This window comes from Ascidiella aspersa, chromosome 9 (assembly GCF_963924565.1).
Source record: "Ascidiella aspersa chromosome 9, kaAscAspe10.2, whole genome shotgun sequence".
NCBI lineage: Eukaryota > Metazoa > Chordata > Ascidiacea > Phlebobranchia > Ascidiidae > Ascidiella > Ascidiella aspersa.
In genome coordinates, this window is record NC_139455.1 from 23,647,183 (window position 1) to 23,675,161 (window position 27,979).

Sequence of the window (27,979 nt, forward strand, 5' to 3'; positions counted from 1 at the left end):
GAAACAAATTAATATGGGAAAATAAATATAATAATATTAGTGGACCTTCCTAAAACCCAAACTCACACCCTAACCCTAATAATGTAAGCAATAAAAACCCCCAGATGAAAATGTCGTAGGATTCTAGACCAGAACTCTTTAAAGTACTTTGATTATTGTGCAAAATGAAACCTTTACTGAACATTAATGTCAGAACAAAGCGAAGTAGAAATCAAGATAACACACCAGTCTATAAATAAATAGAAAATTAACAGTTGTTTCTTTGTTATGAAACACTACTTTTTTCCTTTTATATGTGGCCTTAATTCCTAAAAGTGTATGCTAAGTTTAGCTTTGTGCAGTGCTTAACAAACTATTATCTCTATATTAGTGTGGTGTATGCAATATTCAGAAATTAAAATAAGTTTTGTGATGTGTTCTACCAACAGATATTACTGTATATAAAACGCCCCACAGGCGATTTGATAACCTGTGACAGAACAAGTGTGGAAGATAACATTTCTGTTTGAAAGTGTCTTGTCGTTTTCCTATGACTTCAAGCAATGAAGAGACAGTTCCACAAAAAGAATTCTTCTGATAATGAATAACTGTAGTCAACTGTTAGAGTAAGTATAGAATTGAATTCCGTGCAAGCATAAAATATTAATGCTCTTTACCTCATTAACTGACTTTACGGGTTTGAATCCTGACTTTTTGTTGTAAAACTTTAGGTGATAAACTTTCGCATTTCTGTTTGTTGGATCTTAGTGTAATTAACCAAATGAGGTATAAATGCTGAAATAATTTCTTTGAATAAAACCGGACTTATATTTTAACATGCTAAACTGACATCAATTTTTTTTTTGTGAAAGTAAGAATAAGAATGCATTTTACTTTGAACTGATGAAACCATATTGTGTGAAAGCTTTTTTACATTAAAATACAATTTGTTCCTAAACAGTTCTACCTATATTGTAGAATTAGAAAAATAAGGCTATCTGGGTTTATATAAATGTCATTATTTTTTTGCTTTGGAAACCAACTAAAATGTTAATCTAAGCAACAAAGCATCAAATTTTAGTTCTGTGTTCTTTAATTATTCTGTAAGGTTTTGCATGTTTTAATACAATTATTTCACCCTAAAAGCAGTACGCAGAGTGAAATTCTGTCAACTTAAACTATATAAATGTTATGTTGCTTATGTGTATATTACCTGGGCATTGATAGCATAACTAGTAACTACCCTAGATTCAAAAAACTTTGTTTTTCAAGTTAAACCTGATCCCCACAAAGTCATCCCAAACTTTTGTTATACCAAATTTCTATAATGATTGTAGGCTAGCGCAGGCAAATTTAGACTCTTTCTAAAATGCAGCTTTTCTATCTAGTTAAGCTACTGTATTAAGGTACTGTAAAGTTATTTAGTTAAGGTACTGTAAGCGCGTCCTTGCAATAACACGGCTGTAAGATCATTATAAGTTCACAAGGTTAAACAGGTACAGGAGGTTTTGAAAGCTTGTTTGTGAGATCAAGTTATGACTAAAGTTTGTTATGTTGTCTTTAAATCTTTCCTAAACAAAAGCCTAGATTTGCCTGTGGTTGCTTGCAAGCCCCTATTTAATAGCAGGTTACCCCGCTGTGCAAATTCACATTGAAGTCTTTTGAGCGTCTGAAATTGTCTAAAATTTCTCCATTCTTTCATGAAATGCCCTTCTTTAACTACCAGGCTTTTAAATCATTCTAGAAGTCCTTAAGCACTTTTGTTAATGTAAAACTACAAACACACAACAATTCTATGGTTGAATTTGAGTTCTTTATAAGATAATGAACATCTTTCTGCCTAGCGCTGCCTTTTCCTCGACTAAACATTGTGGTTCAGTTAGTTTTTTCAGAATGACACAACAAAATCAATTCCCGCCAACTGTAGTGCAGAGTGTTCCTTCTTATTCATACTTATATTATATTAAATATGCATGGAAACAATGACAAGTTTTTTGTAAGTGGATTCTTTTAAAAAAATCGCCAGTATTCTGCCATACTGGTAACTCCATTCAAAAAAGAATGAGTCTTAGTAAGCAGGTTGTTGCTGTAAAATTTCTTGGCGATCACCAGAACAAAATCTTAAAAATAACCTGCACCTATTTTTTTTTACAGACAAGCAGAAAACTTAAAAAAAGAACTAAGCAACGGGCGCAATGGGTTGAGCAGCGATGGGTCAGGAACGGGCGAGTGGATTTCAAGCCGAACCTCGCTGCAGGACGTTTACCGGCAACTTCTCATCACCAACCTGGAATATGCTCTGGACAAGAAGATCGAACAAGACCTGTGAGTTTAATTTTGATGTTTTTTGGTGCTGTGTTTTGAAAGTTAGTGTCAGTGATTTAAGCCAGACAACAAGTATACCACTTACAATGTAAATTATTAGGTTACGGGCAAAGGTATACTTTTATTTTTTTCTGTTGTTTACATTTTGTAGCAAAATTAAGCGAATTTTAATTTGAGAAAATCTTATATCAAAAATTTAACATTAGGCTTCCAAAAATTCAAGTTGGTGACGTTCAATGCTTTTTATTACCTATGACCAAGTGCTTTTGTGAAAAAACTCTTTAAAGTTAAAGCTTTAGACAAAAAGTTTGTATCAAACAAGCCAATGTTGTTTATGCTGTGCTTTTAAGAAGTTGTTACTACTAATTTGGAAGGTCTTGTATCATATTAGAGCCGATGGTCCATACCCAGCAATAACATTAATACTTCCTATGCTAGGGTGGTTTCAGTGGCAATCTAAAACACAACTTTGATGTGGATTAGAGCCATGTTTTGCAATCCAACAATTGCTAAATTTCCAAGCAAAAATTACATAAAAAAATCGGAGACATATTAAGCGTCCTGACACTTAAGCTGGTTTCAGTTCAATATCATTAAAATTATCGCCATCTTTCCAATCAATTTGATCAATTTTGCTTTTGTGACCCAAGTAATGACAGCTTTTCGTATCAGATTGTATTGCAGTACGTTTTGCCTGAAATATTGTGTATAACTGTCATAATTAAATACCAGGTTTCGCACATTTCTGGTGCCAACGATGGCTTTATGACTTCACTGTTAAAACTTAAAATTTGTTTGTGCCAGATGTGTGAAATTTGTGTTTGGTGGGAAACAGCTGTTTTTGACAGTTATGTTTATTGTTTAGTGGAAAAATTAGCAACCTTCACTTGCAGATCCCTAACAAGTCCTTTCACAGACATTTATATTCATGACAAACTGATTTATGCATGTTTAAACAACAAGCCTTGGTTCCTGAATATAGATATAATACATTTTGTTTAGCTTTTAATAAACGAATTAAAACAAGTTGTTCAATTTCTATAATTACTGTTCAGGGGATGCAAAAGCCTGTTATCTATGTGGAATTTTTTTACTACACAAATATGTTACAGAAATAAACTGAAAGTGATTTCATTTTGTCACAAGGCCATGTTTACAAAAACTACATATAAACTTTGGAGCATAATGGTTGGAGGTTGTAGTAAGACGTAATAAGAATATCAAAGCCCATACACAAGTAGGTATCATTTTCAACGTTCATTTTTGAAAATAAAGTTCAAAATGATGGCTTTGATATTCTTATTACGTCTTAAATATAAACTGATTCTAAATTCTGAGAGAAAAAATGTTTCTTGCACACCACTCTAGACTAAGGATAAAAATCTACTCTCTCATTTAACTAAAACAAACTATTTGTGGAACACACTTTGATAACACAGATCTTTCATGAAATTTGTTTAAAATCACTATTTATAGTTCTTATCTTTTCTGTGTATATTAGATTTCCGGTTCAAAAGTTTTTGTTGTGAAAATAAATTAAAAACACAGAAAACGTGTATTGCTGTGGCTGAAAGTCTTGCTTAAACATGGAACTATTTTTCCCGGCCAAAGTTGGTGTTTGGTCTTAATTTGTTAAGAAAGTTATTGATGTTGTCACCATGATGATGTAGGTTTACAAAAAAATATATTTATATGTTTTCAAAAAATGTAATATATCAGAACTAAGGGTTTTGCAAAAATATGAAAATATTTGTTAGTTTGGTTGTAAACTGTCTTTCTTTCTTCAGATGGAATTTTGTGTTCAAAAATCACATCACCGCTCTGCAACAACAAGTTAAGGACAAACTGGTGAGATGTTTGCTGCAAAGTTTAAAGAATTTGGTTTAATGGCAAATGTTTGGTGCTAACTTCCAGAAATAGCAAATTTGTTCCACTATTATCGATTGTGTTATTTACCACAAGTTCATTGGGGAGTTGTGCAACATAACTATCACTTTTTGTATGCAAATACCCTGCCTTTTTGTGGCAAGCAGTGACCTATAAGGCTCTAAACAAGTTATTAAAATAAATTTGCTTGTTAAAACGCCTTTGTCACCATCGATTCACAGATATAACAACCACGCTGTTTCAATGACCTTATCGTTTAAATGAGTTGAATTTGTAAATAGTCTAAACAGGTGTTTAAATGATTTTTGATCACAAATATTTGTCTTGGTTAATTGATTCCCACTGAGATATGTATTTAAAGGTTAAAATGTTTATTTTTTTGGGAACAATATAATTTTTTATTGCAACAACCAAATTTCTGTCAGAGGGTATTGTGCGACTTTTGCAATGCTTTGTTTATTAATTATTATGTATTTTTAAATAAATTACTATTAAACCCTTCAACTTTTTGGTTTCTGTGTAAAACTATAACAGTTAAACAGTATTTATTTTCATTTAAAAAAAAAAACTAATTTAATGTTAATGAATTTACAATTAGATGCCAACTTCATGAGGAATCTACAGTGTATCACATGCCTAGAAACAAGACTTAAATTTTTTTGTAATCAAAAAGTCATTCATATTGAATGAGAGACAGCAAACTGTTGTAAACTTCTATTGTGCAGGAATTTTACAACTTTCAATTTTTTTTATTGCAGAATAATTTTCGTGTGGAAGCCCAGAGTCAGTTAACTGCATTTCTGGATGCGGCCAGCGGATTTTACGCTCACTTGCTTGACGATCTTTGCAGCACCTTCCAAATCAATATTTCCTGCCGAGTTAAATCGTCAAAACTGGTTTTCCTTAAAGGTAATAATACGTCGTCGTCATACCTGCGAACTTAAAAACTAATTATTTGGCTTTAGTGAGAACTAGGAACAACAATTTTTTTTTATTCGAAAATGTTCAAAATGATATTGACTTAGTATGGGCTTTGTATTGTTACTATAACCTCGTACCATTGTGCTCCCTAAGCAGTTAGCATATAATTGTCATGTACTTATTTTTTCAATATCTTATGGATTTGAATGAGTATACAAGCATAAAATCATTCCTTTAAGTTTTACAACGATGTATATTTTTCCCGACTGAAAAGGCATTAGCAGTTTCTGTACCAAAACTATAGGCAGCTTTCTATATATTTTACAAGTTACATTTTGTAATTTTATACATGTATATTTTTTTTGTACGTAGCCTGATGATGCCTAAAAATATTGTTTTCTGAAAAATTGAAGTAATCATTATTGTTCTTTTATACCAGTTTCAACTAAACACTAAACAGTCTAAATGCGGGCGATTCCTTATATACAAAAGTGTTTCTGCTGTTATGTAAAGTCTATAGTAGCAACTCAAACAAGGATGAGTTAATTGGATAATTTGCCAGGATTAGTTGTCGATAAATGAGCGCAATGTTTATACTTAAGTGCTTTGTATCTAATGTCAACACCTGTAGATAGCACATATTGGCAGTTGTATTTCATATACAAGCATTCACAAAAGTGGGTGATCTGGTTCAGAGTAAAGTAGTGTATGTTATGGAAAAGGCGTTTGCCTAGGTTTTAAGAAGAATGCCCGACACCTTCGATACCAATACATGCTAGTTTGGACAAAAAGTATCACAGTCTAAAGAAGCGGTTCCCAAACTGGGGTCCGTACCAAAGTTTTAGAGGGTCCGCAAGGAGAGTTAGTCTTAAATTTTTTAAACATTAGTCGTTAGCGAAATGTTTTAAACATTAGAATTAGACTATTTTTAAAACATTTTTAGTCTTTACTTATGCTTTATTATTCAATAATATAGTGCGTGTTTGTTCATGTCTCTTGTGACATCATAAAGCATCTATTAGGCTGAACTACCTGCTATCAGTGAATCGTTCGCATTAGTTAGAAAGTTACTTTAGAAAGAATCGTGACTGCACCAGTGTACTTTAAGAAACATGGGTCAACTGACCCTTGAATTTTATGCGAATATCAAAATAATTGCAAAGGGTCCACCAGGCAAAATGTTTATAAAAGTTTGGGAACTGCTGGTCTAAAGCGATACAAAATGAAGTCTTTATTATGGTCAAACAAGCAAAATAGATAGTCTTGAAGCAAAAATGTGCTTTAGCGTTTAGAAGTTTAGCTACCTCCAGTTGTTAACCTTTTGTTTATTGATAAATTTACCTTTCAAGGTGGAGTCGCTGTGTTAGGTAGCAAGTCATGGCTGAATTTCCTATATTAATTTCATATCAGATTGGCACCAAAATCACCCTAGTATTGCAAGAGTAGCAATAGCATCACTTGGCATCGCACATCAAATCTGACCTGATATTATCACACATGCTTTGTTTTGATTGAGAATTTTTATACATTTATGTTTCACAACAGTTGGTCTCCTCTTGCCTTGTCAGTACAACTGGTTTTGTTTGTTTTCCTGATTTGAAGAAGGCCAGTTTGCATTTAACTTGATTTTTCTTAATACACTCACCTAAATATTTACATCAAACTTTTAACGTTTGTTATTGTGTCTTTGTAACTATGCAAGGCTAATTTCAATAGAGCTATACCCATTTTTAGTTGATAAAAATGCGTACAAGCAGGGTAAAAAGTGGTGCAAAAAAGGCCGACTAGTTGTAAAGAGACCAATGTTATCTCACCCACAGTTGGCAGAAGTCACATATAACAACTCAGTATAAACTCTGTAAGAGGTAAATGCATCTAAAAAAATTTGGAATCTGTCCATAAAGGTTGTTTTCAGTAGAAGTATTCTTGATTTCTATAATACAGCTGGAATTAGTTTTTTTACCAGCCTTTTATTTTTGAAATTTTGTTTATAGTGCTTTAAAAGCTAGTAAACTGAATAAATACATGCATGTTGTCCTGATCTAAAGTCCTGTGGTTATTCTGTTCAAAGTTAGGCAGCTTTAATAAAACAGTGGGAATTCCTTCTCACTATAGTGTAGACAGGTGTCCCTTAATCAGAGTAACAATATTATGAGAAAAGAAACAGCGCTACAAGAGATTATTACCATGAATCCATGGAACTTCCATATATCCCCAATCGCATATCAAACCAAACTCATACCCATTAGCCAAGTGTTCCTAACCATCCATTGTGGAAAGTGATATAATTAAACAACTTCCTTACTGTTGTTTCTTCATCTGCAGCATAAAAACATCCGCTTAAATTTTACAACCTTTTTTCAGATTCAAGTTCCATAAAACAAAGTTCCATCACGCAGCCAGAAAGGCCGTCATGCCAGTACATGTGCCAACACTGTCTCGTCCATCTGGGAGATATTGCAAGATACAGGAACCAAAATGGACAGGTTAGTAGTTTATCCAAACTTTGTAACAGATCAAAAATTACCACTTAAAGAAAAGAGTAACTGTTTATCTGCATTAGCTTTGGCGAATTTGTGTGCTAACCACAGTATTTCTCAATGAGAATGATATCAAATAAACTGGGTATTTGTTTTATGCTATGTTAAGGCAATTATTGTCAATTTTTGTATTTCTCCACTAAATATTTCTCCAATCTTCGATTTAAATTTTCAGACTAAAAATGCTGTTTTGTGTTGCTCAGAGTAATATGTAATAAAATAATGTGATGGTAATTAGCCTCAGTTTAGCCCTTGATTAAGTGTTATGCATTTAAAGCAGGAGTAGCCAACATTTTTCTAGTGGCGTGCCAAAACCAAACTCAGAACGGTCCCTGCGGCCTGTTAAAATTTATTCTGTATAGACTTCACCATCTCATTATAACCGCAACGACTGTTATTTTGCAATTAAAAAGGATTTAACTACATGCTTGACTGAACAAGATTTGCGCCAAGCACAAAAAGTTTGCGTTTTTTTTTTGTTTTTTTTTTTGTAAAACGGGTCACAAGGCAGATGATTTCATTGGCAGGCCGGATCAGGCACACGGGCCGTAGGTCTCCCGTCCCTAATTTAAAGGTTTTCAGTTTTTAAATACATGGCCAACCCCATGTTTGTTTAAACTAATATTTTTGGTTTATTTTTTATTAAACACACTGTTTGACATAGAAAAAAGTCCATGTAAAAACTTTTGCCAACAAAGCAACACCCTAATTAAGTTTTCTTTGCATTTGTAGGCCGAGTCTTACTACCGACACGCCGCCCAGTTGGTTCCCAGCAACGGACAACCGTACAATCAGCTTGCGATACTTGCTGCTGCAAGTGGAGACGTTTTGAGCACTGCTTTCTACTATTGCCGCAGCCTCGCTGTTAAATATCCCTTTCCCGGTTCTGACACCAATCTTCGACGCCAGCTTACTAAAATCATGGCCGGGTGAGTGTGAAGTATTTTTAATTGTAAATGTTTGTGCCTAAAAACATTCATTCACATTTTTATCCAATTGAGATCTAGGCCTTCAGAAGTTGCTCTTTTTTCATTACCCACTAAGTCTGGATAGATCCTAAATAGAATTTGCCATTTCCGAAAGTAGTTTAGAATTGGGTTCTTGATTCAGGCTTTGCATGAATGATAATATTAAAAAAGCATAACAGCTAGGCTGTCATTGCACTACCACTCCAATTATTGCTGTATATCTCACTAGCAACACATACACATTAGTCCCTACTTTAATTTGTTCATATTTGTTACTTAATCTGTCTAAAAAGCATTTAAAATTCCCTTGTCATGTGAACGGCATTATAGCCAGGGTACACTTAATTTTTTAATCGCGCGATCCCTTTTTGGCACTTCTACTCTGCATCTGGGGTATGCACCCTGGGTCATATACCATCCACAGAAAAAAACTATGTGTCACATGTTTAGTTAATGCCACCGACATCAATTCTCCTGAGGAGTAGTTATATTGCCTAAATAAAGTGTGGTTATCGCAAGTTAATGTTTTAGGTTCTCTTCTGCAAATCTATGGAAATAAGAGCACTAATTTTATTTGATATGTTGACGCTCACTTTGTTATTGCTTCAGCATATGACTGACAATTCTTGTGGCTGTAAGAATAGCATTTGTTTAATCAACTTGGCTGAGTCTTGTTCAATTACCACACAACTAACTGACGAACATCTGGAAAATAAGCTTAGTGTGCTAGCACTTCAGTTCGGGTGAACTCATTGATATGACAGACATATTCGTTTACCTCAAGGCCTAGGTACACGTATTTAACCAATATCTAATCTACAAGCCATATTTGTTTTGTCGCTATAAAAGGTTGCACACCCCTGTTCTACATATCCATAATTGTTTTACAGTTTTTGTTTTATTCAAGTTACTCTTGTGGTAATATATACATTGAAAAGATTATGCATAATCCTGATTTCTATAATTTAAATGTCACTTTATATCTCGATATGTATTTACTTTACACATTCAGAGTTACTACTCTAAATAGGACTAGAACATTCGCTGATGAGGTTTAGTTGCCTCGACTTACAAAGAGCATTGATTATGTGATTTTCTTTCAACTGAGATCAGCTGAACTTAGGAATTACGCACATGTGTATAAATATTTCAACACATAACTGAGATTAAATAGTAAAAAAATTACGGTTATGTATGTAAGAATTTCAAGATTCACTTCAAAGATAGTGTAAAACTTTTTTATAGATTATTTTCCCAACAATTAGCACAAGCATTGCCCTCTAAGTATATATTTATTGACAAGGCCACATTTTGTTTGATAAACCAGTGCTTTCTCTAACTGTCCAGTTTTAAAATGTAAATATTTTCTTTTTTGCTTTCCCAAAGAGTTTAAAGCAGTGGTTCTCAACCTTTATGTACCGGTGACCCATTTTTGATGATTTCAAATGGTTGCGGACCCCTAACATATTTCTGGTGTCATATCTGCGTTTAATTCTCTTTAGTAAATCAGTATGTCTGTCTAGTGCAACTTGTGTTGAGTAAAGAAACACACAACACCAATCTATTTTATGACACGTTTAAGTGATTTTGCGGCTGAATCGCCGAAGCCAGTCTTAAAATGCGTGGCTGTGTTTTTGACACTGCTAGACGTCATCTTTGACAATGATAGCATAAACCAAAGTCCAGTACATATGAACTGTTAATTCTACCTTCCATTTCACAATCTATTTTGTTACATCACAATGGAAGTGTTCTGTCACACTCGATGCGATTTACAACATGTTACAATGTGATTTTATCACTTACCAAGATTGTGGTTAGGCATGTTATCAAGCGTTAGTTCTTTCCTAGCATTAATTAAATTAATAATGGTATTTATAAGTTTTTGTGGACCCCTGAAAACGTTTTGCGGACCCCCGGTTGAGAACCACTGGTTTAAAGGTTCTTAATCATGGCTGTTACTGCTTATTCCAAGTCCAACATCTGTATTTTCTGTCTTATGTAATTTTTTGGTTGATTTGTGGTTTTATTTAACAGAGATGAGCCAAGACACACAAAGATCTCAACAAGTGAACTGATAAAGTTTTGCCTCAAATTTCACGCATGCATTTATCTTAAGAAACGTAAGTCAATATTTCTTTACACTTCTTTTACCTAGTTTAAAATGTCAGCCTGCTGAAACAGTTTGGTACAAAAGAATGTGTCAATAAATGTAAAGTTTGCTTTAAATTGTAAAGCCCAAATATTTTTGGGTTTTATTAAACTTTTCTACCTAAAATAGAAACAATGGTTAATTGCTGCAAAACTAATCACAGACCTTTCAAAAATCCAAAATAACACGCCAAGCTTATCTAAACTAATTTTTTCAATTTTTTTCGTGAAAATTGTATGTTGTTTAAAAATAGCAATTTTTCATTTAACCTTGTTAATGATTTTGATATATTGTTTTTTTAATTGGTTGAATAAGCTGGCCTGGCATACATTGAACCGTTTTAAATATACATGTTTCTGAACTTTTATTTGATTTACCATTTCTACTGAAGCAGATGCTTTAAAATATGCATTGTGATATAAATGTGTAAATTTTGTAGATGAAGATGAACTAAGCGGCATGGTTGAGCGATTGTCGGCTTACATTCGAGCACATTTACGAGCCGGGTCCCTTTCGAGGCAACAGATCACCCACATCAGCTTCCTAAACCTATTTTCGCTTTATCATCTTGCTCCGAATGGAGTTGACGGTAAGTTTCTGTTTAAAGCTTGATCGCAGAACTTACTTTGTGTGTATATTTTGTCTGGTTTCGATGATTCAATTTTAATTAACAGCAGTGACAAGTTTGGATTAGTCATGTCATGCTTGAAGTTGCACTCTGATTTATTTTGTTTTCAGGGAATTGTCATGTATATTGTATAGTACTTTGGGTTATCAAAATAGAAGATTGTTTTAATTTTTGTTTGACTTTGTGAAGCAAATTATTTTTTGTTTTGAAAGACGCGAGTCAGTGGTAGCCTTTTGTGGCTTCAACAATAGTGTAAGATTTAACTAAATATTTTATTAACAGTGTAATTAAAAACACAACTCTTTGCTAGCAGTCTACAAGTTTATTGCCTAAAGAGTGTTTCAACCTAGCTTTCTTATTGCCGAACAGTGGTAGACAAGTGATGTTCTTAATTAAGCTGTCAACACCAAACTTGTACCTCATTCATCAGACATCATTATCACATTGTTAGTATCAATTTGTGGTGCTTGTCTGTACATCATGAAACGAAACAGAGATGCAAAAGTAACATTAACTTGTTCTTTAAGATTTAAGGCCAATAACAATTAAGCTTATCATTGTGAAATCTTTCCTTTTTGTCCATACCCAAGGTCTGAATTATGATTTTTTTTTTCTCTACTAAAATCTAATGGATCACAGTATTGATACATTTCCCATGCTTTGGTCTGATAGCTTTTTGCCACATCTTTTACCCAAGCTCACCTCAAGTAAATCATTCCCTATTATTCACGTCATTAAGATCACAAGATTAATTCCAATGTTGGCTCGACTCAAATTTACCAAGTTTACCAACAAGAAAAAATCCCCCTCTTGGTCATAAGCCAACTCTTAAACAAAAAGCTGCAAATTTATCAATAACCCTGGTCATTTATAATTATTTTTATCTGTGCCAGTAATAATGTGGACTTCATGACGAATTTCTGAAACATTTGTGTCTTCCTTTAAAAGGCAAGGAAACAAACAATTTGTTCTTTAACAAATAAAATAATAAAGTGGCTTTTATTTGTATTCAGTTTAAAATTAAAAGGTTAAACATTCTGTTGGTATCTCAATACGATACAATGTACTAACATTTAATTGAACTTACAATGTAACAAATTACTTGCAGGGTAAGTACCAGGAAGTTAAGACTAAAAAACTAGTTATTAGAATGGCTAAGGAAATTTAGTGTTTATGTTTTAATACAAGTCCCACTCCCCAAGTCCCAACGGCTTTAGTTTATTGTATTGTACATTGAAACTTTTAACCTGTTTTTCAACCTTCTAGTTTAAAACCTAACTGTGTTTTTTTTTGTCTAAAACCTAATTAAAAACCTTACATAAGAAATGGTGAACCATTACAATATTGGGAGTGTGAAATACACATTGTGCTATATCGCTTACATGGTGACAGTGATTTTATGTGTAGGACTTATCTTGTTATTGTGGAAAATTTTATATGCAATATTTAGCCAACCAAACAAACAACAAACAGATATGAGATAACCAGCTTTCAGATTGACTTAATAGGTGATTTCATGTCACATCGTTGCGATAGTTATTTGTCTGATTTGAGCTTTGCAGTTTTAGCTGGCCTTTGAAAGTCCTATCGGCACAAAAAAATCATTTTTTTGGCGAATCAGGTAATGCTTTTAAAACATTTTAATAAAAACTGAAAATACATAATATTGTTACTTGATTAACAATTGAAATCAGCATATTTGCCACATGTTTCCAGTTTAAAACCTGTTTTAGAGAAGACCCAATCACCTTTAACCTCCGAAGTTCATTAATATGCAGCATTATAGATTTGTAGAAACTGTTGCTACCAGACATAATAATAATAAACAAAAACAACTCCTCCAGCAATTGTTATTGTTACCAACGTTTGGGCAAACTATTCAAATCGTCTTCTTCAGGGTGAATGACACAGAAAGTTGGGTTACCATAGGAGCTGTTTTTGGTCAACAATTAGAATTACCAGAGGAGCTGTTTTCGGTTAACAACTACAATTACCAGAGAATCTGTTTTTGATTATTATTTAGAACTGTACAAGAGAAATAGCCTTAATTGCCTGGCTCCTTGATAGGCATATTACTCCAGACTGAGTGAAAATTCCCAGGAGAACTGGAAGCCAGAATTGCAATCAATTCCAAATCTGATTGTTTGTGTTGACTTGTCATTTGCAGGTGACGGCAATCCCTTGACAATCAGTGATGTTGCAACCGCTGAAGCTGAAAAGGAGAAAAGCAGTGTTCCCTGGCAGGCGATGCTCACTTTTACAAGTATGTTTTTTGGTAACTAAGTTTTTCCAACAAAATCTGTTTTTGAGGCAAATGAGTACCAAGTAAGTTAAGAATTAACTCGATAATTCCCAACTTTTTTTGTTTGGCTTTTGGCCTGTTACAGGAGATATAAACAGTTTGAGGGAATCTTACTAGAATTTTTGCTGAGCGCTTTTCAATTACATTGTAAAGTATGTTTTTTTGTACTAATTTTTTCCTACAAAATCGTTTTGAGTGATGAAAATAAGTACTAAGTGAAATATGAAATAACTCAGTGGTTCCCAACGTTTTCGGTTTGTGGCCTGTTACAGGAAAAATAAACAATTTGCGGCACTGTTACTAGGATTTTTGCTAAGTACTTTTCCATTAAGTTTTTATTTTTTTGGGGGGACTTATTTTTTCGCTAGAAGATCGTTTTAGTGGTGCAAGTAAGTACCAAGTAATCTATGTTCCTAATCTTTTTGGGCTTCTGGCAAGTTACAGAAAATATAAACAGTTTGCGTCACCCTTGCTAGTATTTGCTTTTTCATGGAGCAGAGTGTGTTTTTCTGGTACATTATTTTTCCCTACAAATTTTTTTCGATTGGTGCAAATAAGTAACAAGTGAATGAGGTTAATTTAGTTAAAACATAGTCATAATATTCCAGCTAAAGCTGCTTATCTTTTGTAGGGTATACAAACAATTGAGATATTTATGTGTTTATGAGAGAAACTTACGTGTACCTCTGTTTTAAATAAATTGAATCCAAATATACACCATTAAGTGAATTGTCAGTGCATTTATCTGTTGGAAAGCTTAAATGTTTTTAAAATCTTGATAAAACATTTATTGCCAGATTTTTAAAGCAACTTTTGACACTAGTTTTAAATAAACCAGACAAGAGGAAGTTTTTCATTGCCTCACTCAAACCATACTATCTCTGAATGGAAATATTTTTTTTGCGGTTTTAACAGTGTCTACAAACCAAATGCAATGAAAAAAAATCAATATCTGGTGTCAGTTGTCAGGTTAAGCTTAAACTTGTTTGTTTGTCTTAAAATGTGCAGGACTGTTTTTAAACTTCACTTTACTTAGTCTATTAGCAAGAAATTGAAGCTTTGTTTTATACTTAATCGCTCTATGAATATTAACATAAGTAGAGTTACACACATAAATAGCAGCAGACCTACAAATGCAGTTATGATTATGCTTTTAATGTTATATACATGGGAAAACAAAGTGTTGTTCTAAACCTTAATTATTAATTTAAGAAAATGACTTTTACCTAAAAAGGCAATATTCTTAAAAATTTGCCTCATATTTAAGCTTTAGAATTATATTGAAATAATTTGTATGAAATAAACTCTCACTGATTTGTCCTACAGTGGTTTTGCTTGGCGGATACATTGGATTTTAAATTGCCGTTCTAAAACTAATTTTGTTTTTTAGTCTTAAAAATATACTTTACATTTTTCCATCTTCTGCTTGAGTGATATGTTGGGAAAGTGCTGTAAAAAAATTATAAAAAACAATTTTATTAGTGTTGACCATGGCATTAATACCGTTTTGTTAAGTTTTTTTTATAAAATTGTCTAACAACGCTGTTGTTTAATCAGACAGCAATATTCTTCAAAAATTATCTCGCCGAGCTTTAGAATTATTAAATTATAATAAAAGAATTTGTATGGAATAAACACTCACTGCTTTATCCTCCAGTGCATTTACTTGGTGGATTGCTGGCCTGCGTTCCGGCCCACAGCGACGACGCTTCTGATCTGGAACATCCGGCTCTCCCGGCCGTAAAGATCATCCTCGATTGGCTCACTTCCAACTCGGCAGTGCTCAACCGCAAGGAAATAACAACAAGCTCCAGGTAATAGTTGTGATGTCACAACCAACGCTGCGGTGTCTCTTAAAAATAACCGGAGTCCGACTCCAGAGTCTCTACAGCCTTGGTTTCACCCATTTACGTAACTAAAATAAGGTGGATATTCAGAAAACCACTCAGAGTTGTGTCATAAAATTTTCCACCATATACTATTCCACATTTACAATTTACAGTTTATGGCATTATTAGTTTTGAAGTTTACTACTGTGCCTGCGCAGTGCCCCTGTCGGACTCTGTACGGGTAGTCTTACGTAGTCTTACGTAGTCCCGAGTCATACTCCGACTTCGCAGCCCTGGTTCCAACAAAATCAACTTTCATAGTTTTCGTAGTATGCATCAGCTCCTCATTGTTACAAAAACGATCAACCATAACTTCCTGGTCAGTTTCATTAATACACATTACAAAATTGAAAATGGATAACTTATAAAACATAGTGTCACGTTTTTCTATTCCCAGTTAAACAGTATTAAAATGACTGTCCAGTTAAGAAATCAGATAAATGGTTAACGGTTCTTGTTTTTTAAAACTTAAAACTTTGAATTATCGCAATACAAAAAAACAATTTAAGTCAATATTTTTTTGTGTCAAACTTCGAGTTTTCAATCTCATAATTGAATATTTTACTAACGCATTTTTAACTAGGTAGTTTGTAGTAAAGGATAGGAAAGAAGTTGAACTAATTTTCTCACAAATATAGCTTTGTCGTGTTTTTTAAGGACTTACTTTATAACAGTTAAGATGTCAGTCATAGTCTTCTACACATTTCTACAATAGCGTTTCTCTTACTAAAACATTCGTGCTTCATTTTCAGAGTCTGGCCAAGGCTGGCAAAGGTACTCAATGCGCTTGGAAATCAAGATAAGGTTAACGATCTCAACAGTGAGTATCTCTTATTCGGTGACACTTTCATTGTGATACAACAAACAATACTACAAACAATACAACAGCTTTCTAAAAAGTAACTTTGAAATGGGTCCCAGCCAAGTCATTTGAAAAAAATCTCACAGTGAAGTATTTTGCAAAATTAATTCAAGTCCCCCAGTCGAAGTCATCAGTGACCAAGTCAAGTCCCAGCCAAGTGATTATTAGAGCAAGTCAACTACGTCAAAACACTGATATAAAAATAACATGTTGGTCCGTTTATAAGCAACGTCTCAACCCAAACAAAATACAAAAACGCAATATATAGCAAGCAACTTGTTTTACATGCAAAAATTGAATTATATAACCAGTTTAAAAAAAAAAATTAATCATAACGAATACTCCTAATTTCAACATTAGTTAAGTTTGACACAATGATTGAAATCCAAGTCAAGTCATTTTTCCCAAACGACTTAAATAAAGTCAAGTCATTTGAAAACAGTGTATTAAGTGCTCTTAAGTCGAGTCAAGCCATGTGCATAAGTCATAATAACACTGAAACACAACCACATTTGGCTATAAAGTAACTTGGGTTTAACCACAACCAGACATTCCCTAGTTTTCGACTTAGTTCGAACCCCAATGGTCTTTGTTTACAACATGCCAGCCTACGTATTAAGGGCTTACAATCCCTGGTATCACTTGACCAATGAGCATTTCTTGTCCAGACAAGCCTCTGCCTGAAGATCTAGAGTTACGTGGCTTCGTTGGCCTCAAACAGCCCCTGTCCAAACTAGATTTTGCCGCTGGAATTGACGATGCTGCCATCTTGGAAGAGATGGAACATGCTTGTAGATCTTTCAGGTAAATTGTGTTTTGCTGTTACTAGGTTGGTGGCACAAAGTAAACCTTGCCTGCTTTCATTGTTTGATAAAGTTATGCACAAGTTGAGCATTTCCATTTAACTGATTGATTCTATACTCGTTTTGAATCAGTGTTTAAAATGTTCCTTTTCCCTTACCCCATTGATTTTTATTCTGTTAACAAGGTTAAACAAATGTATATAACATTTTATAAACACCAATTTTGTGATGGTGGAGTTCTAAAATTTCATTCAAGTCCAATTGTAAACAGCTTCTAAGGTAATTGCCGAATTTAAACCACAATGCCAGACCCTTGCATAAATGAAAAGGAAAGCAACATATTACACAAAAACGCCCTCCTTAATACCAGGGCTGCCGAGTAGGGTAAAAGTAACCTGAGGCCAATTCCCGAGTCCGACTCAGGCAAAAAAAAACCCGAGTCGGAGTCCCACTCCGGCCAAAAAAGTGTGATTTTGTCAAGTACTGTGTCAGGCTGCAACTTTTCAGCCTATATTTCACTCATTTTACGTAACTCGAATAAGGTGTTTTTTCAGCAATCCCTCATAGTGGGCCATATAATTTATTCTTTCAAGATACATGGTTGAAAAATATCCACCATATGCTATTCAGCCTTTACGATTTACAATTTGCGGCAATATCAGTTTTAACATGTGGTACTACTGTGCACGTCGGACTCGCGACTCTGGTAGTTTTACGTAGTCTTACTCAAGTTTTGAGTCGACTCCAGCAAAACAAACCAACTCCGCCGAGCCCCGAGCCGAAATAAGCAGAATAAAGCGACTCCTTTGAGTCCAGAGTCTGACTCCGCAGCCCTGCTTAATACTGTCAATAATCTTCCTTTCTCACCTCCGCCTTTTCTTCTCCCAGGTTGTACCGACTCGGTCTCGCCGTTTCTTCGTCCAACTCGGAGTTGCTCAGCATCGCAGAGGAGGACGCCGGTACCGTGTTCGGAAGCAGCATCGCTCCCTCTCCTCAACACGCATCCGGATCAACTGGTGGAGGAGCAAAAGTGAACGGAGTCGAGGAACAGAAGGAGATGGAAGAGACAAATGAAGAGGAAGATGATCAGGAACAACACGAGGTGGCTGTGGAAGAACCGGTCAGTGTTTGGAAACTTCGATGGGTAACTTGTTGATAGGACCCGCTTTTTTTTTCGCTTTAAAATAGAAAATATAATTAACACATTGCGGTATCAATTGTTTAAGTTGGTATTTAAAAACTTGTATTTGTATTTCTGCAATATGTAGAAATAAGTGTAAGAAAGACGATTTCTGTTAACTCTTTCGTAACTTAGTTTTTGTATTTGGTCAAAATCGGATCTTGGCATTTTTTTTTTTTTGAAAAAAAAGTATCTTTCTTTGATTTAAACACCACAGTTTCAGACATATGTTTGTTTCATCAAGTATGTCCAGTTTTTCTCACAAAATAATGTTTAAACATAGTTTTACCGTATTCCTAATTAGATCAATCTAATTCAACTGACAACAGCTTTCTATTCAGAATCATAACTTTCTGTTTTTTTTTCAGGAGATTGCAGTTTCTCCCCCAAAACAGGGGGGCACACGCAAGGTAAAGGAAGTGCGCCTGATGGAGCCGGGTGTTCCACCCAGGCGGAACCCTCGGAACCGTGGGGTCCTTAAGGCCCCCGATGAACATCACGGTTCGAACCGCAAGAACAACCGAGCTCCTAGAATGCAAAATGTTGCCGTCCAGATCAAACCAGAAAATAAACTGAAGGTCTGTGATATACTATGATATATTATTAAGGAAATAAGGGCAAAGTTCGGAGATTTTTAACCCCATATAGGTTTGCCTGGGTTTGGCATTTATTTTTAACAGCTTTTTGTAACAGCCTACCAATTTGGGATCACTATGCATGGATCTGTAATGTAGCCTGATAATGAATTGCAAAGCCAAAAAGTTCGAGTGGATCGACATCATCTCGATTAAGACGTTTCGATATGAATTTAACCTTCAGCACACTAACTGAAGGTGATACAAGTTCGTATCGAAACGTCTTAATCAAGATGCTGTCGATCTACTCGAACTTTTTGGCTTTGCAATTTATTATCAAGTCTACCATTTTGTTTCGTCAATTTGTGACGTCATCTCTAAATTTTTGAAAATTCGAAGCCAACTCTGGTTCACATGGACCAAAATTGTTTTTCAAGGCCCACTTAACAAAAGGAAACCCCTGGCCAAGATAAATCAACAGAAATGAGATGATGCAATGTTTTTTATTTAGGTTATAAAAGAGGAAGAAAGTGGTTACGTAGATGCATACAGCCACGGTGAGGGTGGGTCTGAAGGGGGAATCAGCAACGAATCGTCCCAGGGTGATCGGACTTCACCCAACACTGGCACACAGCCAAGGTCCGCTCACAGGTGAGAAGTGCTTTAAAATCGCCATTTTTTCTAATTTTTTTTAAAAGAGGTTAAATTGCTTTAAAAAAATATGATTTTAAAAGTAAATTTGATTTCTTTGTATTACAAACATTTCCAAAAACAATGAATGTTAGATTGAACAATAAACATTTGTGTGAAGTGACATTATGTTGTGTTCACCTAACGGAAGTGTACTAAACTTTTCCTAAAGACTTTAGGAAAAGATGTCACTGTTGACGGACTAAATGTATCTATTTATCTAAATCAGTGCTTCCCAACCTTTTCAGTTCGCGACCCACTTTTCGTGCAAGTTTTATTATGCGACCCACAATAAGATATGGCCAACGAATAAAGTTACATAAAACCTGCATCTTTACTACTGGCGTACGTAATGAAATAGTTCATGCGACACCACACATCTGATTGTTACGTATTTGTTACATTGTTTCATAAATGTTACGCAATGATATTGCAATAATTTTCCGATCTAATAGAAAAACTGTAACATTTAGAAATGCTTCGCGACCCAAAGCGCTGCTTTAAAGCTGTGCTCTACCCACAAAAAGCAATAAAAGACACGACAGAATGTTAAAAAAGTCAAATTTGTTAAGCCTGCTCAGTAAATTTTGTATTTCAACGATTTTTGTGAAAAAATTGACACTCTTCGTGATAAATTCCAGGGTCACCTTCGCTCCCCCTGTGCACATGTCGCCGACCCAGCATCTCCACGATGAGCCCGGTTCACCCGGCGCCGTCGGGCCCAACTTCATGGACACGATGGGTGTGGTTCTGCCTACGGTCTACGCCGCCGAGACCAACGCCCGGCTGCTCCAGCAAACCTACAATCGGAACATCCACCTGGGTCCAATTTACCACCAGAACCCGACCCCACCCGGGAACCCCATCCTAACTGCCCCATTCGCCCACCGGAACATCGCCCCCTTCGGATACCCGCACCCCCAAAATGTGGTCACCCGGCCCCATATCCCAGTTCAGCATCTACCGCCCCTTCATCAGCAGCATCACCTCGCTTCGACCCCTCCTCACCCCGCTGAGCTCCCTAAACCAATGTTCACCGGCCCCCGCTATTCGCACCTTCTCCCCCCCGGAGCCGACAATTTTTCGGCCCCGCCGGCGCAGTTGGCCGGATCGCCCTCCGAAAACCTCCCCCGGCCCAGTGATATCGGTTTCATGCTCCCCCAAAATGTCCCCAACCTCGCGTCGATGTCCCCCCAAGACCAGAGCCCCACTCAGCGCAACTTGGCGCAGAATCTGTTCCTCCAGGGCCGTTACGCCCGGGGAATACCCGGCCTTCAAATGGCACACTCGGCCGACCTGGACCCCGCGATGGATTTTCGCCTCCCAGCTTCCACCTCCAACTCCGCTTCGTCCAACTTCTCCTCCGGTAACCGTGGCAACAACAGCAATCTCCTGGCCCTGGAGCGTCAGAGGATGGACTTCCAGATGCAGCAGCTGAGAGCTCAGCATCCAAACCTCGCAATTCCTCCTCCACAGAAGATGGATCCGCCTCCTGACCTCGCCGGATCCTTCGAGATGCCTGGAGAAAGATCGAGGAATCTTTACCATCCCTTCATCAGTCCGTCCTCCACTGGCAACCTCCAGGGAGCTGGGAGCAACAACAACTCCTCCGCTTCATCGCCGACTCCCGCGTCGCTAGGCAACATCCAGAATCACAGCGCTTCGCCACAAGCGGGCAGCATCGGCAACTATTCGGGTGAGTGATGTGCTTCGTTAAATTGGGATTAGTATATACCTTATAACACTTTTTAAGTTTATTTTCCTTAAACTACAACAGTGGTCATCTGTATAGGTAGGATGAAGAAGTATATAACAACCATACGGTATATACTTGGGTACACTATGCACGGATCTGTAACGTAGCTTGATAATAACTTGCAAAGCTAAAAAAGTCGAGTAGATCGACATCATCTTGAATAAAGACGTTATTATACGAAATGGTATTATCTTCAGTTAATGTAACTGGGAAATAAATCAAAGCATCACTTGTATAATGTAGTTGACGCAATTGTTATCATTCTGAGTTTCTATAGTCGGAGCATGAAGGGCTACTGTTATATTCCCCTGATCAAGATTGCCCCAATAGGTGGTCGAAACGTTGGCACTTTATATAACATTTTGCCGGAAGAACAATTGTACAATTTTAAAAATGCCTGGCACCAACAGCATATTCATTATTTTACATGGTGTGTATTTTTTCGATTTGTCATTCATTGTTTCCAAATTACTAGTTCAAAAACATCAAACAATTTTACTCTTTTAAGCCAGGGTGTCCAACTTAAACATGCCGACATGCCAATTTTTATCTTATAACTTCTTCCCGTGCCAAAGTTTAGCAACTATTTTTTTTTCTAATATTAAATACAAAAAATAAAAACAGCATAGTGTTATAAAATCAGAAGTAATTGTTTGTTGTCGTAATTGCTGGGATTGTTTTGTATTGTAAAGACAATGACAATTGGCTGTATAACAAATTTAGCTTTTTTGACAATTGGCTGTATTTTTGGGGGACTTGCGTGCCATTTTTTATTAGGTCGCGTGCCACATTTGGCACGCGTGTTCAAGCGATCACTATTTTATTAAAAAAATTTCATTGAAAACAACATTTATTTTTTCCACAGCGATTGGTTCTATGATGAACCACCAGGGAGGATTCCAGAGCATGTTTAACGACACATCCTCGTCTTCCCTGGATGCCACAAGAAGACCAACATCCCTGATCGGAGGACAAAGACAACAACCTCCTGGATTTGCTGGATCGCCAAGCCAATCGGTGAATACATAATTTTATATCCCTTCAAACATATTACTTTGCATGGTTTTCCATTGGTGACAGCTTGACCGTTTCAGTACCAAAAATTTAGAGAAAGTTTTTCAACCGATTGTTAGAAAAGAAAAGTATATACAAAAGTGTTTCTCTTCATTTAACTCTTTTTCGATTTACTGTTATCGCTTGGTTCGATTTAATAAAATAAATATATTTTTTTCAGTACAGCACGATTTAGATTAAATAGGCACTGCACTTTCCAAAGGGCCCGAATTTAATTTTATACTACTACGTTGTATGAAAGAGTTTAATTGGAGATTTTTTTGGTTAGTTATGTAAGTAACCCATTAAGTATATTTATTGGACAATTGAGTAATTTACTGCGACGGAGCGTTAATCCTTTAGCTTTTGTGGTTAGTGACAACCAAATACCTTTATCTCCTAGCTACCTTGGTGCAGTTCTGACAACTTTTAATATTCTTAAAGCTTACTCCTACCGGACTTAACTCGTTCCTGGCCGAAGCACAAAGCAAGCAACAGCAACAACAACTTCCCGAAAACTTGTTTGCTCGTGATAACATCAACCGCACCATGGCATCCATGTTTGGCATCTCGCCTTCTTCGGGAACAAAGGCTGTGAGTTTTTTGTCAACATGCTTTGAGGTTACGTAACGGCATTAGTTGTTAAAAAAGAGACTTATATTATTAGAAGCTTACATTACTGGACCAAGAAATCAAAACAGTTTGCCACTTTATACACGTTGCATTGTTTGAACGTTCCAGTATTACAATTCACATTGTCGACGTCACAAAACTTTTTTAACGTTAAAATACCGTGGGTTAATTAAACTTAGCTCTAGTAGTAGTATACTACGAAATAGTAGTATGTGATACTGTCACGCGTTATTGTTCCAACGATAGTATTGAAAATGCTTTGTGCTTTGCAAGCCTAATATTTTATATTTTATTTTCACAGCGTCCTTTTAGTCAAGCGCCTGCCACTCAACCGACAGATGCTTACAACTACGCAATGAACCGAGACAGAATGAAGGTAAGAAGTTTATTGCGGATACCTCTTTGTGTATCTTGAAATTGTGTTCGTTATTGAAGGTTAAATAGTAGTTTTCCGTTCACTTTTCTATGGTAACCTTTTATGTATAAGACATTAGGCCTCAAAATGTACAACAACCCGCTTGGCAGTTGAGTTACTGCTTGTCAGTCATGTAATTGGGATTATTGAAGTTCATAAATTGTACAAAATGCAAGTCTTTAATACACGTTTTTTCAGAAGTGAAAATCGTATTTTGCAAACAGGATTAATTACACTGACATGCTCTGTTTTGAAAAAGACATATATATGTGTTTTAGGCTCTATTTGATGAGGCTCAGACCCAAGAGAGCGAGAACATTGCTTCAAAGTTGAGCGAATCTCAGTTCAAGTCACTGCTGGCCCAACAACCTGGAGACAAGGTACAAGAAAATGTATTCCATTACGTTTGGTTTGACTATAACAGATAACGCGTTATTCGCGTTTTTTTCAAGAAGCCAAAGTTTGAACAATGAAAAATATATTTAAAAACGTGACGAAAAAAAATTGTATTTTTTAACTCAATTCAGATAATTATTTATTGATAAAGCATTTTACAATATCTGTTTTGCCCTCGCATATTGGTTAACCACTTATATTGACGGCAGATGACCCCGCCCGGGCTTTTGTTGGACGCCGACAAAGACTCTTACAAGTTGTTTCCCGACACTGGAAACACTTGGGGGGTTTCCCGCGGAAGTAACGGTGGTAAGTGACGTTTTGTAGAAATTATTTTATCTGCTTACTTTTTAATTGCTGTGTATGATGTGTTATGTATATGATATGCCCCTTTTTGCGTTTAATAATTTTAACTTTAGATCGATTTAACGATTCACACGCTTTATTGCTTGAATTCAAGTTTATCATCGGACGTCAAATAACCAATAAACCTCTTGTTGCCAGGCGACAGTCTCGGCCTTTCCGGACTCGGCATCATCGGAGGCGAGCGCCCCGTTGTCAAGCAACAGCACAGTCTCCTCCAGCAGCAGCAGCAACTCCCGCATCAGTATTCCCCATGGGGTGGACTTCCATCCTCCACTTCTTCTGGCTCTTCCGGACTCCCGGAGGCTCCGACCCGATCCTCGGAGCAGCAACCACCTCGCAACATCCAGGAGGCGATGATGAAGCCAATGATGAGGATCCAGCAGCAACCTCCAGCTTCTAATGAGGACGGATCGACCGTGAGTTGTATTTTTTGTTTGAACAGCGTGAATTTACATAATTTTTTTGCAACTTGTGGTTTACGTAAGATGTAGTTAGTTTCAATAACGGTAATAAGAATGGCCTGTACTGAAAATAAGTGCTTCTAGTGTTTATTTGACTAAGGCACACTATCGTCAGACATAATGCAATAAATATCAGAAGAACTTATTTTCAGTATATATTATGCCTGGATCGACGTTGAATTGATGTATTTGTTGTTTGAACAGCGTGAATTTAGGTTTTGCGTAATAAGAATATCAAAGCCCAAACAGAAGTATCATTTTGAACGTTTCGAATACCTCTTTATTCATTTTTAACATAACATAATTTTGTTTTGCAACTTGTAGTTTTAGTAAGACGTAGTTAGGCTGAATAGCGGGAATGAGGATGGCATGATTGTCTTTTTAAACGGCGCTGGTCACTTATTCAGATTGAAAATGTAAATCTTGCCATTTATAAAATATTTTAACGTGAAAACCAGTTCCGATTATGCGAATATGCCTTTTAATTGCCCGAAACGTTGTTTAGATCTTCAATTTTTTTTTGGCTTAAACAGCGTGAATTTAACATATGTTTTCTTAGAAATTTGGTTTTAGTGAGACGTATGGTTAGGCTGAATAACGGCAATAAGGATGTCATGATTGTCTTTGTTGTGTAAACGCAGCGGTTTCTTTATCTAGGTTCGGAAGATTAAATCCAAGCTGGCCACATTTTAAAGACATTTTAACGTTAAAATCAGGTTCGATTCAGCCTGCGTTCTTGAGTTTTAAAAAAATCATGCTTTATAAATCTTATAGTTCTAGTAAGACGTATTACTGAAAAAAGCTAGGCACATGTGTATAAAACAATGTGCTTTGTCAGTGTTTAAACGTTTATTATTTTTTTTTCATTATTTATTACTTTTTTTTCATTATGAACCAACTACCTACCTTCGATAAATTAACACTACGAACGAAAAACAAAATGGCTTGTCTAATTATCCTAAGTTGCTTTTAAATACAGGGTTAAACAACACGAGACATCAGTTAACTTAACAGTGGACATATTGATTAATTAAATTGCATTTTGCCAAAGCTTATACCACATTAACTGGGGTTTAAAAAAACACAAACTGTTGATTAAAAGCCATTTAATCTTAACAGTGTTCACAGTGCCATACCAGCCACTACGTTTTTTTATCGTCACATAACGTTTTCTTTACCGGCTTTAATTTACTGTATGCTTGGCAAAACCTCTGGATTTAAAATGCTTGGCGTCTATATGCCGCAAATCCTAATTTTCAAGCAACTTTACAAACTAACTAATACGACGACACGCCAATAAATTAGGCGTCCATTTGCAGTCGCAGTCCTTTTACATTTTTGAGCTTTTTTGCACTAGTTCGTCAAACTAACTAAAAAAATATGACACACAAATAAACCAAGCGTCCATTTGCAGTCTTTAAACATTTCGAGCAGCTATTTTTGCGCTAGCCCTGTAAATCAACTAAAAACGACGACACACAAATAAATCAAGCGTTCACTTGCAGTCGCAGTCCTTCTGGTCGACTCCCATGATGCCGTCGGGTCCCTCGGCCCTCGAGAAGCTCATCAACATGCAGCAGCAGAACCTGACCGGCGCCAGGGACCGCTCGCCCCCCTGACACCCCCGACCCGGTGCCCGGCGCGCCCGGGAAATCCCCGGGGCCGCGTCCGTGAAACAAAAGAAGTCAATTTTCTGTGAGAGGGAGCAAAACCTAACAAAAGGGCAAAAGAGAGAGGGAGAGTTAAAACAACACCCACAAGCATCCCAGACCTGCGAGCCCCACAAATGCTGGCAAAGACCTTAAAGTGTGTGTGTGTGTGATGTGCGTGCGCGTGTGTGTGTATTTTTTTGCGCGTGTGCGTAGCCTGCTCTCTACTGACGTCTAGTGGCTTGTAAATATCCGAAAGCGGCGGCGATTTCACCACGCTCGTCCGTCCACTGTTCCGAGCCCGCGCTCTCCGTTTCGCAAGCGTATGACGCGCGCTACACCGTGTGACGTCACAATCGTGGTAGAGTAGCAGTGGTGGTGACGGTTTTGGGGAATACCCGGTAAAAGCAGCCGCTTTGATTCTTTTGATTCTTCTTTACGCTATTTACCATTATTGCTATTATCGCTATTACTGTTTGTTGGTTATTTGCGACGCTATCTTTGGTCCGAGCGGCTTTTCACCCCGAGTAGGACAAAGGTGACGGCGACCCTGAGGGTAGATATGATAGCGATTTGTAGTGGTACTTTTTTATCCCTTGGTTAAGCGAAGTGACGTTAACAGTGAATTAACAATTTTTTTTTTCACCGGCGAAATTTATTTACGTTCTGAGCATGATGGTTGGCGGTTTGTTATAAGATGTGGAATGAATATCAAAACCCCTCTTGAAGTACATCGTAAAACGTTTCAAAATAACTTTTTACACTTCCCCGTTTGCTGAAACATCACTTTTATAAAAACAATTTTTTTTTCCAGAATTTCCTAAATGTTAACTCCAGCTTATTTCGTCTATCCAAAGAAAAACTTAAATTAAACTTTTTACACTCCCCGTCTCCACCTAGCGTCTGTTCTTGCCTCTCTTTGGGTTTTAAGCTTTGTTGATTTTTAGGCGAAGGCCGGTTTTCCTGATTATGGTCAAGGTTGGAGATTTGAGGTTCGGAGCAGTAATTATACACACAAGAGCCCCTTCTAATTATAGCATGCCGTTTTGTATCATAGAGCACGTAAAATAGGAGACGTCGTTTTTCGTTTATCAAACTGTTTCGCGCATCTTCGGTAGAGACCAGCTTGTTTAAAGTGTGTTGTAGCAACAGGATTTTACTTTGAAATCGTCTTTGGTCGCAATTATTTCCGGCTTACAAGAAATAATAACGAAAAAATAAAGAAAGTTTAGTTGCCGAAGTGCAGTAAAAAAAAAATTTTTAATTCAGTTTGGATTTTTCAACCCAAATTTCGTTCCTAAACAAATTTATCCAAATTCTCTATAGCCCTATTTTTCAAATATACTGGCTAGCACTTTTTACAAATTTCGTGATTTTGGTTTTGTAAAGTTTTCCTTTTTCTTAGAGAAATCTTCTATTTAGAATGATCTTTCGTTTTTGTCTTTCACGCTAATGTCGACAAAATTTTTAGCCCACCCTTTTCCTCTGTTCTCGAATTTCCACTTTTGTGATGAGTCAAATAAACCAAGCGGTCATTATACGCAAACCC

At 36.2% G+C, this 27,979-nt stretch overlaps 1 protein-coding gene across 1 annotated transcript; it reads left to right on the forward strand.

Annotated features, from left to right (window-relative positions):
* Positions 1 to 450: 450 nt before the first annotated feature.
* LOC146133717 (uncharacterized) lies at positions 451 to 27,962 on the forward strand. Its single transcript, XM_083396596.1, has 23 exons — positions 451 to 605; positions 2,134 to 2,304; positions 4,092 to 4,152; positions 4,950 to 5,100; positions 7,477 to 7,598; positions 8,385 to 8,581; positions 10,658 to 10,743; positions 11,212 to 11,361; positions 13,568 to 13,663; positions 15,360 to 15,516; positions 16,344 to 16,411; positions 17,122 to 17,257; positions 18,145 to 18,376; positions 18,805 to 19,014; positions 19,523 to 19,662; positions 20,343 to 21,397; positions 22,323 to 22,474; positions 22,955 to 23,104; positions 23,445 to 23,519; positions 23,837 to 23,938; positions 24,164 to 24,263; positions 24,459 to 24,736; positions 26,287 to 27,962. Exons 1-23 carry the CDS (start codon positions 580 to 582, stop codon positions 26,398 to 26,400), a joined length of 4,029 nt encoding a protein of 1,342 aa, XP_083252722.1. The 5' UTR covers positions 451 to 579; the 3' UTR covers positions 26,401 to 27,962.
* Positions 27,963 to 27,979: the final 17 nt, after the last annotated feature.